The 18,531-nt window shown below is 38.1% G+C and overlaps 1 protein-coding gene across 4 annotated transcripts in view; it reads right to left on the reverse strand.

The window, feature by feature from the left end:
- Positions 1-4,968: 4,968 nt before the first annotated feature.
- Positions 4,969-18,531, reverse strand: part of DNAI3 (dynein axonemal intermediate chain 3) — a 28,532-nt gene continuing 14,969 nt past the window's right edge. For 3 of the 4 annotated variants that reach the window (XM_072041616.1, XM_072041615.1, XM_072041618.1), the window contains exons 9-23: positions 17,888-18,078; positions 16,890-17,014; positions 16,704-16,793; positions 16,110-16,247; positions 15,298-15,426; positions 13,389-13,462; positions 11,539-11,686; positions 10,776-10,863; positions 9,546-9,676; positions 8,682-8,745; positions 8,110-8,240; positions 7,229-7,433; positions 6,662-6,753; positions 5,615-5,734; positions 4,969-5,211 (exon numbers count right to left, since the gene is read on the reverse strand). In XM_072041616.1, the coding sequence (XP_071897717.1) occupies positions 5,155-5,211; positions 5,615-5,734; positions 6,662-6,753; positions 7,229-7,433; positions 8,110-8,240; positions 8,682-8,745; positions 9,546-9,676; positions 10,776-10,863; positions 11,539-11,686; positions 13,389-13,462; positions 15,298-15,426; positions 16,110-16,247; positions 16,704-16,793; positions 16,890-17,014; positions 17,888-18,078 (1,783 nt within the window). In that variant the 3' untranslated portion in view covers positions 4,969-5,154. The remainder of the gene's footprint in view (positions 5,212-5,614; positions 5,735-6,661; positions 6,754-7,228; positions 7,434-8,109; positions 8,241-8,681; positions 8,746-9,545; positions 9,677-10,775; positions 10,864-11,538; positions 11,687-13,388; positions 13,463-15,297; positions 15,427-16,109; positions 16,248-16,703; positions 16,794-16,889; positions 17,015-17,887; positions 18,079-18,531) is intronic. The other variant, XM_072041617.1, reaches the window with a different exon arrangement.

The raw sequence follows: 18,531 nt of genomic DNA on the forward strand, positions 1-18,531 counted from the left end.
GAACTTATTAGCACTGGTTAAAAGGTGTTTGTATTTTTTAAAGCTATTTGATAAATGGTATATTAATTTTTAATTGTTTTTAGTAATCAAGATGATGCAAATGAGTGCCTTTGAATATATTAGAGCTTTTCCTGCAGGAAGGCGTCACTCGGTACAGCACTGAGCTGTTCTGTCAACTTTTAATACTGTAATCTTTCAGTGGGAAATAATGACCTGATAAAACTGTATTAACATTAATCTAATGAGATAATTAAAATATAGTCAAGCAAAGACAATTTAGTATTGGTATTATTGAAATGAAACATTTGGTTTGTTATTTGTTCTAGTTATAGCAATTTGTACAACACACTTTGTATCCTAGAAACCCCTCTTTTAATGAGATTTCCTGAGTGGTATTTTTGTTTTACGTTGTACTTTATATGAGGTATATGCACTCTTAGATACTATTATATTTATATAGTTACGTATATAATCTTATATAAGTCAGGTTGCATCCTTTTTAGGATTGTTGCAAATTCTTAAGGAACAAGATTGGTGTGGGAATTACCCTAACCTAGAAACACCAAGCGAGGAAATTAAAATAATTTGCTTCTACCAAGATAGTAACAAGCATTGTGTATAGAAAAGGACAGCCTTGGGCTGTTGGGCTTTGCAGGGCAGAGCTCCTACTGAACCCTGCGGGCATGGGCAGAAATTTTTCACAGGGTACTAATGGTTGTTGTTGACTCTTTGGTGTAACTTGGTTTGACGTCAAAGAGCAGCTTCTGTTCTGCAGGGGTTCCTACTGTGACTGGAAGAGGTTAAGTGCAGTGGGCAGAGCCTGCAGCTGAGTTCAGAGCTGATGTCCTTGGAGCGCGTGGACTTCCTTCAGGTGCAAGCTCCCAGGTGAAGAGAATGAACGCAGGTGTTCTCACAGAAACAGTTCCAAGATTTGCACCTAAATCACAGGGACAAATTGTTATACACAGGTAGTGTTTTGGGGTCTGGCCAGTGATGTACATGTGCTGGCCTGGGTGGCAGCCAAGAATCTTAGTTTGTAGGATTTGGCTAAGATAGTAAGTTTGTAAGGTTTCCCCAGGGAAAAGAGGAAATGGGTCTGTAGGTCTGTGCAACTCTGTTGCCAAATGTTAAAGATATAATACACAACACAGGTTCAGATATACTAGGGTAATTCATAGTATTTTAATCCATTGCTATTTGTTTAAACAGGATTGTCCAAATGCTGCTTGACAGTTAGGGAAGACTTCACATCTGTGACTGGAGAAGGCTGTGAGGCTGTAACAGGAAAAGCACTTGCTGGACTTAACTGCTCTTCTACTATTTCCTTCCAATCACAGTTACTGGCTGCTCCTGGGGAGTTGTTGGTAAGCTAGATGGATCTTCGTGACTGCGTGTGGTCGTCAGTACTTGTTGTAATGCCCAGAAAATGGTTTATAATTGATTACGTGGTTTAGCCTCCCTGCTAGGTCTCTAACATGCCAATTTCTGCTGTGCTGTGCTGCAGTAGCCCTGGCCCTGTGGTACAGCTGAGTCCCGTGTGCTGGTGCTGTAAAGAGTGTGCAGGGCTGTGTGGCTGCTCCAGCTGGCACTGAATCGGTTCTCCAACCTTTTCCAGCTTCCCAAACTGGCTTCTTACGGGAGTGGGCAAGGGATGGGTACAGGTTGTATGGGATGTCAAGGGGGTGGCAGTGTAGCCTGGGGTTGGCTTCAGTCAGGTTCAGGTCTTCAATCTGTTTTTCCCAGATGCATAATGCATATGGGTTTTTATTAATGCACAGGCAAGAAACATAGCTGCAGTTATTCAGACATGTTCTAAAAATAAAGGGGAACATCCCTAGCAGAAGTAGGTATTCAGGGATTTTACAGAATAAATCTATAAATCTGATAAGCCAGAGACACATCTGCTACTTCTGTTGCCAGATCTTAACCCCCCTCACCTCAGTTTTGAGGTACAGGGTTTTCTTAACAATGAGACTGTCTTTTGGAATAAGAAGTCTTTATCTAGGTCCATGGAGCTAGAAACAGTTGAAAGGTGGCTGTTTGGTGTATGGGACATCTTACTTTTAATTGTAACTAGAATGTATTGGTTTCACTGCATTGTGCAGAATGACATTTAAACTGTTTTCACTTTTTTGGCTTTTTCAGAGCCATGCAGGAAATCTTGTATATTGTCACAACAACAGCATTGGCTAGGCAGAATTTGTCTGTGTAACAGCCTCCACAAGATAATGCAAAGCAAACCCTACAGATATTTTTATCCTTTTATCCTCTCTAATGTAATCCTGGATGTTCAAAGATCACGATGGGATGTTTAATCTCATGTCTCTGGTATTATTTGCTAGCATAGATTAGGAGGAAAATGCCTCTCTGGGAAGCTGCTCGATTTCTGTTGTGGGGTTGATCTGCTACCTCCTTTTTGCTGCCTCCTTTATCTCATTGTTAGGAAAACTCAGCTGAAATGTGGCTGTCTTCCAACTTGCAAAACAAGGCTTTATTTTGCTGCGTTCATTTAACTTTTGCTGGGTTTTGCACTGAAGTCTGGCTGGCCACGGTAGTGCTTCAGGTTGTCCGCAGACTGTAGTTAATGCTGGGAGCAAGGGAGCCACCCGGGCTGCCAGCCAGTGCCTGGATGTAGTCCTGAAGAGAATAAGCCTGAGCCTCGCTTGATGACCTCAGGATTGCATGCCCAGAACAGGGCCTGAGGGTCTTGGGTTCTTTTAGAATAACTGCAAGACTCTTAACATTCAGGAGTACCTGATAATCAAAACTGTAAAGAGGACACCTGTGCCAGGTTAATGCTGTGGTGCTGTTTAACAAAGTACCTCTTTCTGCGCCTTTTTTTTTTTTTTTTTTTTTTTAATGTAAAATGTGTGAAGGGCAGTGAGACTTGGTTGTTCCTGCCCAGCTCCCACAGAGGCTAATTGGGATTGCGCTCTCAGCTGGTGTGAGCAGGTTTGGGATATCTCTTGTCTGGAAACATGGGAAAATAAATGCACTTACAGCAGCCTCTCCTGAAATCCGGGAGGGCTGGGTGCAACGTGCTGGCCCTGGCTGGCCTGTGCTGATAACAGGGCGGTGGAGGGCAGCTCAGGTGACGAGGAAGACAGGTTTTGCTCTTCTTGCACGGGAGGAATAGGGACGCGCTGAGGCTGCTGTCTGTAAGTGGCAGTTACAGAGCTGTGAAGGAGTGGAGACAACTGGGGCTTTCCAGGCAAGTCAAGGCCATATGGCTGACTTTAATGTATATGCAGTTGGCAGCCCTGTTAATCAAAAACCTGTGAAAGATGATCCGCGGAGGTGTTCTAGAGAAATCCCAATCTGATAACCAAGAGCAGAGCTTTGTGATTAGTCAGCTGTGGGATATTTACATGTCCGTATGAATCAGATTGTTAGTTAAATATTGGTTTAGCAGGGGAACTGTGTTCTCTTCCTGTTTGAACTCCGACTACAAACACTGTTGCAGGTGTTAGGGACAGGCTTGTTGAGTTTTCTTTGGTTTTAATTTACAGGTGGTTTAATATGAGGGGCAAGATATATTATTATAATATTTAAACGTCAAATTAACAAAAGACTATTTTTCAAACCAAACCCAATCCATTGGCTCCAAATCTACCTTAAATCTGACTGAAAGTGAGAAAAGTACTGTGAGAGAGAAATCCTGGCCCTAGGAAATTGAGGGGGGACATTTTTAACACTACCTAAAACCAATCTGCAGAGTTTATTCTGGGACACAAGAGGCTCATAGTGCTCCTGTTCTGTGACTGGCCACGTTTTGCTCTGATGAAGCACAGCACTGGATCTGGTGATTGCTTGTCAGCTGCAGTTCCTCTCTGCAAATCCCTCGTGTGTCAGTTTTCTTTTGTGCTTTGGTTTCTGCTTTGACCATATGGATGTTTGTTTGACAGGAGTCTTTGACCCTCAAACAGTTGGGTGAGTCATGGAGAGAGTGAATTCGCCCGTATAGAGTTTAATCTGTCCTCCTCTCATGGATTTAATTTCCACTTGACAGGCTGTACTAAGTTACGTGCTGTCTGACCTGGCTATTGGATACCAAGCAGCAACCAGAGCACTGTGTGTGGAAAGAGTCGGCTCTGTGGATGGTGGACGAACATCAATATTAATGAGCAGTTACTCATTTACACTGGTAAGTAACAAAACTGCTCTATAACACAGTTCAGTCTCCCTCAAGAATAATTCTTTTGACGGAAGTACAAGCACACAACAGCTGCAGCGTGCTTAGTAAAAGCTGTTCTAAACTGTACTGATTCCAGTCACATAACAATGTATTTTATAGTTTTGGTTTTCTGTTTTTGAAGTATTACCCAGGCTTAAATAGCATTCATTTTCTAATTCAATGATAGTGAGTAAAGGTGGTTCAGGCTGCAAAATTTGTCATGCTTATGACAGCATGTTCAGATCACAGAATCACAGAATGGCTGAGGTTGGCAGGGACCTCTGGAGATCATCCAGTCCAACTCCCCTGCTGAGCAGCGTCACCTAGAGCACATTGCACAGGATGGCATCCAGGTGGGTTTTGAGTATCTGTCACTGTATCTCCAGAGCAGGTGATGTCCTGGACACCTCAGAAAATTACTGCTTGTCTGTAATTATTCAAGAGGAGTACTTTGGGGATGAGGGAGATCCTTGGGGGAGAAGAGTAGCAGAATTTGGATAGCCTGTGTGTAACTACTGAAACAGAATCAATTCCCTTCTGACGGGAGCAAGTGGATGTTGGATTGCAGGGGTGAATACTGGCATATTGATTTGATCAGTTAACTTGTTTAAGATTACTATAGTTTATAGAGTCCTGATGGACACAGAACTTAAACAAACAAAAACCCTACTACTTAAACAGATGGAATATTCATAATAACTATTTTAATGAAGATAGTGGAAGAATTATGCCCAGAGCAGTTGCTCTCTAACCACTTTGTGAGTAAACTAGATAAAATTAATGAAACAATAACCTCCAAGTGCGAGATGCTTTATTTCTGAAGCTAAAAATGTTCTACTGAAACAAAGAGGCCTTGAAATAAAAAGGTTACTATTTTTCAAATTGATAATGAGCATTAAGCATCTTGTGAGTAAGGTATTTCTGGTTCATTTACTCTTCCTAAATCCATTAGTATCTGCTTCTCCAGCTCCAGAAACACCTTATCTGCATTTTCTTGCTCCTCCGTCTATTTTAGTTTTCTGTTTAGTAGCCACACTCTGAAGGAAGAACAGAAACAAGGCAATAATTCACTGTTCAGCTTTGAAATACAAAAGCAAACACTCCATTGCCTTCCAGTGGATAGTATTAAGTGCAATCACAAATTAGTGGACAGGGCTATGTTAACTGAATTGTTGTTTTCTTGGTTTGTTAGCTGGTACTATTAAACCATCTACCAAAGAATGCATAGGCAAAATCCTTATTGGAAGAAAAAAAAAGTGAACCAGGACTGTCTATTCTAATCCTAACCATGACAAATAAGAAATAAGGAGCTGCTAAATCATTCTGAATATACACATCCTGATTTTTGAAAATACTATGGGAAATAGCCTAGGCAAAAGAAGTGCATTTTAAAGATCTAAGGAAACAAAGGAAGTTTGCTTAATTCCAAATATAACGTACTGTTTTCTCCATCTGTGTCTGTTCCTTTTCTGTTCTTTCTTTGGCTTGAAACTCTTGGTATTTTTCGTAATTCTTCAGATATTTGACTTCTCTCTCAAAATAATCAAGTACATTGGCCTGCTATTAACACAATGACAAACAAGTCTTGTTACAAACCTAAAGACTTGGAATTACTGCTGATGATCTGCATGGCATTAACAAATTGTCTATTTTAGGAGTATAGGTCTCTATTCATCCAAATGATTTGTTGCAAAATAATGCAAATATATGGATAGAAACCAGCTAATTTTGGATACAAATAGGCATAGTGTTAAGTGATTTTTGTTACACTGAATTAACTTTATTTACACTGAATTTTATTACACAGAATTCATAATTCTGTGGCCTAAGTTGTGTAGATCCAAAACACTCATAATTTGGGCAGAAACAATGTTTTTCAGCAGTTATAGCATGTAGCCCGCTCCTACTTTACTTTGGAAAGGTTTTACTAAAATTTGGTGGCTCACCTGGTTTTGCATTGCAACATACTGTAGCTCTGCACACAGCAAACTGTTGTGGGCTGCTTATAAACTACTTCAACATCTATATGGAAGATTTGGAACTGGGATAAGATGAGCTGAAAGTTTTTTGTATAAAAATAACAGACTTGGTAGCAGGTAAGACTGATAGACTAGGTAATACAAAGACCCTAGCTTGCTCTAGGGCTGGGAAGATTAAAGAAAGAGAAACTCAGTAGATTTGCATTACTATGCACCACATAACATTAATGTATGAAAGCAGGTGTCATTTTATGCATAAAGCATTCGTCACCGTGTTTTCATGTAGGCAGGTTGGAGCTGTGGAATTCTGCCAGCTGTTACCTGGGTTTCCTTTAGATGCCTCTTAAGGGACCTGTGCAGTCAGCTTTGCTATGAATGATCCTTGGAGAATACGGCCTACTTATCTCAAACTAATCACAACACGTTTGAAGGCAAGATTTTTCAGCCAGGCCTGTTTCTGTTTTTTCAGGGTAAGTTGTCACAGAGATAAATTAAAATCATTACCAACCTCATTGCTGGAAGACTGGCTTAATATCGGACAGATTTCTAAAACATGCAGTACTCCAGAATCATCAGAAACAGCAAGAAATTGCTGCTTTGCTGAAAGATATTTAACAAAAACATAATCTGAATTCCAACAGTAATACATACCTCCACCTAACCATGAAATGTCTAGTTTTTAATATGAGAACTGATGTCTCCTAATATGGATAGTGCAAAGAACTACAAAGAATTATTTTGTGTTCTTCTTGGTTTATTGGTCACTGAGGCAAAAGCACAGCTTTATTGCTCTTAATTTATTAACAAATTAAATTCCCTTTAAAGCTTATACTTTTTCAAATTATTTTGTTGTTTTTTTTTTAATTAAAATTTTTAGTTGCTTTATGCCTTCCTAATACACTTAATATGCTTAAAATGTGGTGTATGCACTTCTGTGTACAGTGCAGCATACAACTAGTGGAAGTATGTACTTATCTGCTGTATAGGATGTAGCAAGAGTAGTGTGCTTTGGAGTAATGGGCCATTTTACATACATAAAACAAAGCACAATAAAGTGTGATCAACACCAACATACATGAGGCAATCCAGGGGCTGATGCAGGTGATCGTTGATTCAGAGATGTTCTGGAAATGAGCTGGCTCATGAGTTTTCTTCAGTAAGTCCCAGATTTCTATATTTCCATCATCTCTGCCAATGAAGAAAACTCCTGGTCTTGTTAAGGACCAGTGTCCTGTAGTGTATCTTTGTGTCATGCAGCTTGACTCGAGAATAGGTCCATCCTTAATTTTTTTCAAAACAAAGATGAGACCCAGCAATCAAACAATACTGTCCATTCACTACCTTAAATTTCCTATAATTTGAGAACATTCATAATTTAAATGATCCTATTACAAAATAATACAGATGGCAAAATCTGTATCACCTGTGATTAGAAGAAATATGGGGGATTAAAAAAATAAACCTGGTATCTCACTTTGTCTATTAAGATAATTTGTCTATCTGCTGTTAAAGTCTGGGGTCTTGAGATTTTGCCAAGTGCAGATAACCTGGATCCCCTACACAACAAAAACAAACAAAAAAGCCAATGTTTTTATGCTTTCAGCTGACAAAAAGACTGCATCCTAAATAAGTGCTCTTCAGACTTGCTTAGCACACCTTGCCTTTACTCTTTGATTTTCTAGCAGCAGAAATAATTTGTCAAGAAGCTACAGCTTTTATGAAGTTGGTATTAAAGGTCACTCCATTCTGTCTGTAAATGTCAAGATTACAAAGCAGTTTCTAAAACAGCTTTTCTGACGTGAAGAACAGGGAAAAGCTTTTCTTATACCTAATTTATTTCTAAGCTATCAAGCTTTGTGATATACAAACAGTTCTGAAAGTGATCTGTGAGGCTATTATTATAGGTATCTTTTGTACCTCTATCAATTATGTTACAGATGTTTTAAAGTAACTTACTGTAACACCTTCTTTCCAAATGGCAAAATTCCAGCCTCCAACACTTAAAACAATGTCTTTAAAAAAGGGAGATATCTGGACGGTGTTCACAGCTTCGTCATGGATGAAGTATTTATGAGAGGGCTTCTTACCTAACAGAATGAAGAAGATAGTTGCCTATAACTAGTGCTTTCCATGATTGTCAACACAATGAGAGTTAAGTGGGGGGGATATGGAGATGTAGTATTCTGCACAGGCCTCAAAGATACTAGCCTTGTTTCTTTTGCTTGCATGGTATAGGAATTGGAATTGCTGCAAATCTAGTTACTGTGAAGTAAGACTTCCCTGATTTGTGCCAGTAGGTACATAGCAACACACCTATGACACTGGAGAAAGTTTTCGCTATTCTGTTGTGACACCTAAACTGCATGCAGTCTTGAGCATGTCCTGCTGAACCCTGATGTCGTCACTGAGACCACCTCAGTAGAACGGAAGAATGAGCAAGAACCTTAAGAAGGCAGAGTATATGGGCAAAGACTTTAAATTTAGCAGTATATTAAGGTTTAAACAGGTGTTGAGAAACATGAACTTACTAACTGGTTTTCCTGAGTTGCTATCGATTTTTATTTTCCAGTCAGAATAGATAATTTCTCCATCCTGTAATGCCAGAAAAATCAAGTAAATACTGACTTTAGAGCTTGATGTCATAGAGCAAAGTGGTTTGTTTTTAAGCTGTGACTTAATTATAGCCATTATTAAATGTTCTTGGTAAGTTTAAAACAAAAGGTTGCAGCCAATGAGTGAAAAAACGCTAAACTTTTGGATCACCATTTCTCACTTTTGTGTTACCAAAACAGCTTTACTTATCATGATGTATGTAGGCAGTCCTTCTTGCAGAACTGGGCACACAAGTATTTGGGGAAATGGTGGTGGAAACAGTAAGGGTAGGTGAAAGATTAATGTTTGTTTCCACATGAACTTAAAAGTGGGATAAATTTTTGGAATTTTAGATAGGTAGGGTAGGTACAGAGCTATGAGTAGCTAGGGCTTCCTAGAATAAAATTTAAGTTCTGGAGGAAATTGTAGTATTGTTTCTATCAGATATTTGAGGAAACACTGGAAAAAGTATTACTTATCTGGGTTTTGAAATAAGGAAGTACTGTTTGGTTCCTGATGTCAGGTAGTTAAAATCAATGCACTCTGGAAATGTCTTCCAACTTTGCCCTTGAAGTAAGGGTTCACAGTCTAGCAAATACGGGCTTTTGTTATTGTTTTAATCATGTCCCTAAATGTATTAAAGTGAGAGTAAAATATGGCATGTCCAGAACGATCTTTTTAGTTAACACCTGAAGAAAACATGTAGGTGTGTACATTTCTGTAAGCCCTGAAAGACTGAAAAAATAAACAACAGAGATCTTTTATTAATGTTTTCTTAGTAACCTACTACTTTCACTTACTTTAGTTCCAACAAAAAAGTTGTTGGAGATACTCTCCAGTGCTTTCAGAGGTTTCTTTGAAGGAACACTCATCTTTGCGTATGGTTTCTCTTTGGCAAGTGCCTTTTGTTTGTTCATAGATTGTGCCTTATCTGGGAAACAATATAGATAGATTTATTTATTATACCGGAAAAGTTACCAGATCAAACAATTCCTTTGTCTTATAAAGGTAGTTTATAGATAAGGGGAGTTCCAGGAGCAGAGAGAAAGAACGACTGCCAAGTAAAGCAGCAGTCCTGCAGGCTAGCTGCTTCCCTGGAAAATCTTTCCCTGATACTGGGGCTGCAGCTGATGGGAATGCTAGAATAGTTCAGTTCTCTCTGTCAGATCAGGACTTGTGGTCTAATCCTGCCATGCCGGTACTTTAGGCGTGACCCTTTCTGCAGTGACAATTTCCAGCAGGAGGTTAGACACACATTGGGCAGGAGCAGATGGTCTCTCGATTCCTTTGCACAGGGAAACAGGAGGTCTGTGCTTCCAGTAGTGAGACAAGTACTTAGGGTAGTACTTCTGTTCTTCATCATCAGTGTTAAACAGCATGAGCTTCTCTAATACCCCTGCACCTTCCCTTGTCAGCTCCTGTTTGCAGCAGCCATCTCTGACTGGTGCCAGCTGCCTCCAGCGCTCCATGGGTAGCGGCACACACTGAGCACTGAACCTCCAGGAAGGTTTGTTAAAACCTCTGGCATGGTTTGCAGTCTGTGTCTTAGCTGGGCAGCCTCTCATGCTGTGTGTCAGCAAGCCAGCTTTACAGTGGGATCAGGAGTGTGTCCTTACTGCAAAGTAACACAGTGAGAACTGATCTATTACAGAATGTGAAGTGCTAGGATACCTCTATCCAAATGCATACAATATATGCTGTTACTCCAGGAATTTGTTTCCTAAAGGTACTTTTCTGCATGGACTGAAAAGGACGTACTATTTCAAGAGTTAAGAGACTGGAAGACTTGCATGGGCTATTGAGCAAAATGCAGCAGTTACTGTGGATACAGAACTGTTCTTATGTATTCAATATGTGGATGTGTTTTCATAGTCAACATATGTATATTCCACTTTGAATACCAGTATATTTAAGAAACCTTTTTCTCCAGATGCTGTAGAAGATTTTGTTGCTTTGCTTTCATTATATACATACTGAAATACAAGCTTATTAAAATCATTTTTTCCAATAAGGTGTAATAAAAATATTACCTAAGATTTTGTAATGATGATGCTGTTCCAGTAGACAAATTTTGATGGGACTGTATTCCATTCTGGTATCACTCTTACACAGGTTTATCTGTTCAGAAAAAAAGTATTTGATAATTTGTTTTGTCAGATGGTTTGTACCTACAAGACTAAATTACTTTCTGCCATAATGAAAGAGGTCTTTTCAGTCTGTGGTATGTTTGTAATACTGCACAAACAGCATTTGTTGCCTCACTTGCAAGTGCACACAACTGCAAATTTGCAGTTTCTCTTGTGTTAGCTTTTCCTTATAAGACTTCTGCTATGTTTCTAAGAAACAAACAAAAACTGGTTCTAGTGGTTCTGCTTTTTCAGTGACTGTACTAGCTGCAGCTATTCAGAGCAGAACAGGTCATCAGTTTCTCTTTTTTTCCTTTTTGTTTTTAAATGTTGTTATTTTCATCCTTCAGTTGTTTACTTTCCCACACAAACTGCTATGACCACTTTCATCAGACTTTGATTGTTGGGTTGCCAGTAATTAAGATCCTGTTGATCATGACACGTTTCACAGTTTGTGACCCCCTGGGATAGTGGTTGAAAGGGCTGACAACAACATGCGATGTTACTACAACTGCTTTTGCATTAACACAGTTTTTAAGACATCATCATGCTAACGTTACAGAACACATACAATATATATAACACATATAAATAATACATTCCTATGGAGTACTGGCCATATCTACAGTTTGGTTTGGTCCTACTGTTCTGTATTAGTGTACAGTACCTTTAGGAGAGGTTTCCAGCTGAGAGCTAGGTGCTTAAAGGTATCTGGAACTCCGGGAGGCATATCAAAAATTTTCTTCTCTTTTGCTTTTTCAAACAAAGGCTTGCTGGGAGTTTTGGTGACTCGAATATCCCAAAACAATATTAAGCTGCAAAATGACTGTATAGTATTATATTCTGTTTCTGTTTTAAAGTCAGGGGTAACTTTCAATGCATTTTGAAAATGTTTTTTTTACCCTTTCATCTTCAAACTTAGCAATAGAGACCCTGAAATGCAAGCAAATGCTAAATACTTAAGCCATCATTTATAAAAAGAGGTAATTATTCGTTTATTCAACATTTTATCAGTTGTAACTCTACCAAGGCAGCCAAATGGCATTCATACATTTTGCTTATGAAAAGTTACTGGGTGAAGTTAATGGCATTACCTAGGTGAAATTCTTATCTGTTGACCAGTGTGATTACTTGGGCTCTCCACAGTTAGTTAAAAGAATGGTTAGGAAGCTGAAATCCATATCTGGTTGACCAGTGTGATTACTTGGGCTCTCCACAGTTAGTTAAAAGAATGGTTAGGAAGCTGAAATCCATATCTGGTCGAGATCATGAGGCTGTTACACAACTGTGATGGGCCTAGTTTGCTGTAATAGCAGGCACATGCTAATATAGCCTAAAAATACAGATATCATCTTTGCTGATCAAAATCAATATTTTGTCTCTGACTGTGCCAGTACTGGAGGCTCAGAGGAATGGGCAGAACCCTCTAGCAGGTAATACAGTAATGCAGATCAAACCTCATCACCAATTCTTGTATGTGCCAGTTTATTTGCTGATATTTAAGACAAATGGCCCTACTTGCTTGAATGTACCATACCATTGGAGTTTTTAGCCCTGTAATTGTTCCTTCTGTTCTTCTCTGGGCATTGATTCACTGAATTGGCATAGACGATAATTTGCCTCATCACTGATATCTTTGCCTTGCTTACAGAAGTTGCCCAGGGACCCATGCTCTTCAAGGACCATATTACAGTGACTCCCCTCCTCTTTAGGGTGCATACTATTAATGTGGAGACCTGTTACGTGAGTAGTTTACAATTATTTCTTCCACATGCACTACCAGCATTACAGTGCAAGCTTATGGACAGTTGTATTTGCAATCATTCTTCCAACTTAATTCTTTGAAGTCTTTTCTGATTTTGATTGGGAAAAATAACTCCTATTATTAGCAAATTTTGCTGTCTTTTTACAGATCCTCCTCTTGATATAACTAGCAAATACTTGATTGAGCCTAGCTGTAAGCCTTTCACCATCATGAAAGCTAAACACGTATTTCCACTTCTTGCTTTCTGTCTCCCTGCCTTTCACATAAGGTAATATTTGCTTACAACCTTCATGATTATGTAGTCGACAAAAGAGGAGTTTCATTCCAAATAATTTTGCCTGTTGAGTCTCCATCTTTAAATATAGTTTACACTATTTATGTGGCCTCAAAATCTTTGACAGTTTTTTGTGCAAGATTCCCAATCTTATGTGACTCATATGCACAAAATGTATAAATGTGGTGTATATGTATAAATGTACAAATGTATAAATTTGGCTCTCCGGGCACGTGCAGCCAGCACTTGGTAAGCACAGAATATAGAGGTGTACATGTGAGGTTGTTCAGTTAATGAATCCTTAATACCATCACTGAAAAGGGTTTAAACTTGGTGTGTTTGTGTACCACTGTGTTTTAACTATTTAGGACAGGCTGACAGGAATCCAGAATTGTGCTAGTATCGTGGAGTATGTTCCATAAAGCTTTCCAAAGGAATTTGGAAGACATCTGGTAAAGAAAGTAGGTGTTGCATATACCAATCAGGGGAGCAGGTCACAAGCTGGACGCAAATTTCAGCTCTGTTTTCAAAAGTGATGCCCATTCGGTTGACCTAAAAGCAATAATAATTACAGGGGAGAAGAAGGTGAGCTATGAAAGTCGTACTCTGCTAAGGATATAGTTCAATACATAAAATGGTCTTCTAGGAATTAAGTCACTGTTTCAGCTTGGTTGAAGTTTGGAAATCAGGGCTCAGTAACCTGTAGTTTTAAAATAATAGTCAAGGTATTTTTACAAATGTACTTCAGGTGAAATGATGTCAGCTTTGCCTCCTAGATGCCTAGATTTCTAAGAAATCAACAGGATAAAAACTTGCTGCAACCATTGAGAGTCAGGCCCTCCTTGTATTACCATGTTTGTAACTTTTCATCCAGCTTAAGCAAAGAGCAAATTTATCTCAAGTGTTGGGAACCCCGTTCACACCATGGTCATCTCTCTTAAGTTATCACTACATATGTGGGATACTGCAGGTTTTATAGTAATTATGTACTGGGTAGTCATTGTTTTATACAGAAGAAGGGTTGGAGAGGGAACAACTGATGACAGTCCCTAATCAAACACGATCTTCAGTGTAGGCAAAAAACCCATTTATTTCTGGCTTAAACTCTACTTATCAACTGTGCAGCAAAGTTTCAGCTATGTTTTTTTGGTTGGTTGGTTGGTTTTTAGGCCTATTTCTACTGTTGTTTTCATTCATGAGGGCCAACCTGGAGTTTAAGTGGTAGTCTTATAACCATGCAAAGATGGATTATGTTCTGCATATAATCTTGATTTTTTTTTGATATGTACTAACGAACTGCAGTGCTGTGGAAAGGCTGATATACATCTCAAATTTGTTTATGTAACAAGAAGTATGGTCCACTGTATACGCCTACATAATGACAAAGAAAGGGATTTCTTTATAACTATTATTTATAAAGCCCAGTTTTCCTGCATCTGTTATCCCTGATGATCTTGAAAACAGCTTTCTGAGTCTAAACTTTGGCAAAACAAACAAACAAAAGTAAAATAAAACTAGCATTCTGGTATTCAATCCCTTTCTTCATGTTTTATATCTGGTACCGTTTAGAACCCATGGGTACTGCTGTATCATAATTTAATAATAAACAGTTGTATCAGCTTTCTTTTTGTGATATATGTGCACTCTTTTCCTCTCTGGACATGTTGTGAAGGACTGTGGTATCTATTAAGTCTTAAACATTTGGTCACAAAAAATGTTGATAGATTAATTTGCATAAACCCTTCAAAGATGTCAGTTTTCTTCCTCTTGACCTGCTTTTCCACTGCAATTTTGCATTTGATTACTTTTGCTTTTCAAGTTAATTTGTACAACAAATTGCAGAACTCTGATAGCAAATGAACATCTGACACTCCTGTAATAGACTTGGACCCTTTAACTACATTGAGCCTGTGTACCGTGGAGTTTTAAAGAATCACAGAAAATACAAGAGTTGAGTACACAGCAGCTAGAGAAACTAAGTTAACTACTATAGCAATCTTTTTAGGTGCCTAAGTACTTAGGTAATTGAAATTATTTTTCTGAATTCTTAGTGGCAGACTGGGATTACCCATAGTAGAAATTCAACACATTTTAGGTACAGAAAGCTTACAGTTAGACTTGTAATTCCGAATTGTATTTTGTGTAAAACTACATTTTTTTTTCCAGCACTGACAGAATCATATCAGCGTGAAAACACAGAACAGTTGTAAAACACAATGATCAGGACAAGCAGCAACAGATTATTTAGCATTTTAAAATGCAGCCAGAAGTGATGAGAGCTGTTACAAATAATTGAACTTTTAATATTTCATCTTGAGCTTACACTATGAAGCTCTGAAGTAAGTAGGAAAACAGTAAAAAGTGGAAAAATAAGTATTTAAACTCACCTCAAAATGATCTGGCAGCCAATGTATATCTGTAATCACTGTTTTATGGCTACACTCTATGGAAGAGCATGCGCAGTATCTTACTAAAGGTGGCTCTGTATCATTCTCATCGTCTTCCATATATGATGGCTAGAAATGTTTTAAAAAGAGTTATTTTAGTGTATTTCCAAAATAAAGTTGTAAACCTGTTAGAGAAAAAACTTACTTTACATACAGATTAATGGTTCTTCACACATTTCAGAACTGTCTAAAATTTTCTTGGGGTCTAATGTAGAACCATCTGAAAATGGAAAGCCTTGAAACAGGCATTTGAATATGAAGCTCTGAAGAGAATTCCAGTGTGGCTCTACAGGCACATATCCAGTAAGGTATTAGATTTTCCTCTGCTTTTAGGTCTTTCCCCTTTATAGTTTTATTCCACTGAAATCTGTTTGTCATCTTCCAAGCTACCTTTTGTTTTCTGTCCATACATTTTCATTTTCAGTGAAATACTGAGTCATTTTCAGTATTATATAAAGCAACAAATGCTATACATATCTGATGGACTTCATATGGTAAGGGTTGAGTATATGTTGATGCGCAATAAAGAGCAGTCTTAGTGAAGCCAAAGGCTGCACAAAACATAGGGAAACTATTAAGCTGCACTAATCAGGTGGAAATGATATTGTGATTTGGGTTTATTTTGTGAACCCATCAGGTTTCTTATCCTGCTTAGTATGCCATTGCAAAGATTACCTACTCCCTTGTTTTGAGCCAGGACACCTTCACCCATTTTTCCTACAAACTTGTATTCTAAGTTTCATTGTCTTCACCTCAGATGTATCGTTGTTCTCCGATGGATTTGCAACAGAAGCACCGTCCATATTAACAACTGACTTTTTGACTCCAACAGTTATGCTTTTTGCATTTTGCAGCCTTTCTTCATTTTTAGAAATATCCCACAGTACAAGCTACAACGAGAAATGAGTGTATTATGATTTTTTTCATTCTTTGTATTAATATGCATTTTTCAAATACATTTTTTTTTTTGGGGGGGGGAGTGGAATGAGAAATTTACTGTGTACTAGAATTTAAGTCTTCAGAAGTATTACCTCTTCAGTGTGATGCCATCAGTTGAAAGGCCACGCTTCCATCAAAAAAAAAAAGTCTTCACAGTTTGACCTATACCTGATTTTTATCCTTTTTTACTGATGAACTGCCAAGAACCATTTTGAAGTAATGGCTGAACTTTGGAATAATCAGACAACTTAGCAGGATTCAGTACAGGATTAGATAATTTAATTCATTTCACAGTGAAAATAATAAGAAATACACATTCTATGCGATGGAATTTTGGCTTACAGTATTTTCATTCTGTAAGAAAATACAGAGATATCTAACTTTATTCTTAAACAGAGAATTAATACCTGTCCATTGAAGCAGCCACCAGCAATGATATTTGGATCGCTTGGACTGAACTGAAAGCAGTAAATGTCATGGGGACATTCTAATATTAACTAAAAAGCAGAAGAAAACAGTAGTTGAGAAATACAGCATTTATTGTTCTCTTGTTATTTGAACACTTGGAATTTTTGAAAGTCCTGATTAAATACCTGAGGGCGGGTAGGGTCAGAAAAGCTCCAAAAAATAATGACTGAATCCTGTAACAATAATTTGTCAGAAGGGTTAATTCTTTCTTCATCAGAATACCTCTGTGTTGCTGACTCTGCTATTATCCCTGATTGAGAGAAAACAAATTTTCTCAGAAGAGACAAATCAAATTTCAACATTCTATTAATTATGCTAAGTGACTTATATTTATCCCTTGCCAATACAGTGGTAAAAAAATAAAGTGCATATATTTATATTTTTCTTTTTATAGATTGACTTTGAAGAAATTACTTCTGTTATAATTATCTATCAATGTGTTGTGGAAGCTCAGGATCAGGATAAAACTCAACTTTTCAGCTACTAATCTGTGATCATGTAATACTGAACCTGAAATGATAAGACAGGCATGTAGACCTGGCTACCCATCATGAAATCAAATCTTTCATAGTTTGTTTAATTTCCTATGCAGGCAGCAATGTTGGCTGTTAGTATGCTGTGCAAGTAAGACATTCATATGAAAATTAATAGTGCTTTCAAACATGGCTTTTTAGAGTAGTAATACCAAGTAGGGAGCAGGAGGAGACATTTAATATGGCTCGTGATGCTCCCTGGCACTCAGTAGAGCCACATGCTAGGGTAGCTGTAACATTCCTCAAAAATATTAGGCAGGCTACAAGACCCAGCCATGGGGAGAACAGTGAATACAGAACCACAAGTACCTGGCACAGTTGCAGCCCTGCTTAAATGAGCCTCATAAGGGAGAAATTTCCCCCTCCTATAAAGTCCAGTTCTATGCTAGTGTGATAGGCTTTGCATGACCTATCTGACCTACATAAACAATGTCTGTATTATTTTTCACTTTATCTTAAATGGCAATTTAGACATACAAAATTGTGTTTATTATTATTTTTTAATTTAAAGGTCCATGGCTACGAAAGATGCACATTTTACATTTTATAGCAGTCATGCAATACATGTCATTTGAGATTCAGATCATTACCATGGATGATTGGGTGCCAACGGACGCAGCTAATACTTCTGTCCTTGAGGTAGTCTGGATCTGTGAATGATTGGTATGCTTGAAGATAGACATCTGACTTGTCACCAGAACTGCTTTCATCTTCTGCTAGGGCCTTCCAGTCATCAAAAAAGGCATTCATAATTTCATTCTGCTGCAATGCAACTTCCATTCTGTTTTGTAAAAAGAACAGTTAATACTTAGAAGAATCCAGATATGACTACTCAGTAGCAGAATCACAAATATGTCTGTAAAGAGACAGCTTTTGTTTTACACAAAATTATGACCATATTATTAAGAAGAAAAATTCCTCAGTGATACATCTCAACTGTAAGGAGACTATTCCCCATTTAAAAAATAATTATACCAAGAATTTGACTCCAGTTGTGTGTGCATCAAGTACTGTGCAGTTGTCCAATTCTTGTGCAAAAAGTGTTAGTAAGTGGGACTTGTCCCATGACTTGGGCCTGTAGAACAGCACCTTGTCTCTTCTGCATAACTCTCTGCTTGAGTGAGCAGTGTTTGAAAGATAAGCTTTGCAGCTTGTTTGAAAAGATGTATTGCTATCAACTGTAACAGGTGTAATTCCAATTTAAGCTATCATTCAAATTAATGTGATATAGATT

Source organism: Anas platyrhynchos, chromosome 8, assembly GCF_047663525.1.
Source record: "Anas platyrhynchos isolate ZD024472 breed Pekin duck chromosome 8, IASCAAS_PekinDuck_T2T, whole genome shotgun sequence".
Taxonomy (NCBI): Eukaryota; Metazoa; Chordata; class Aves; order Anseriformes; family Anatidae; genus Anas; species Anas platyrhynchos.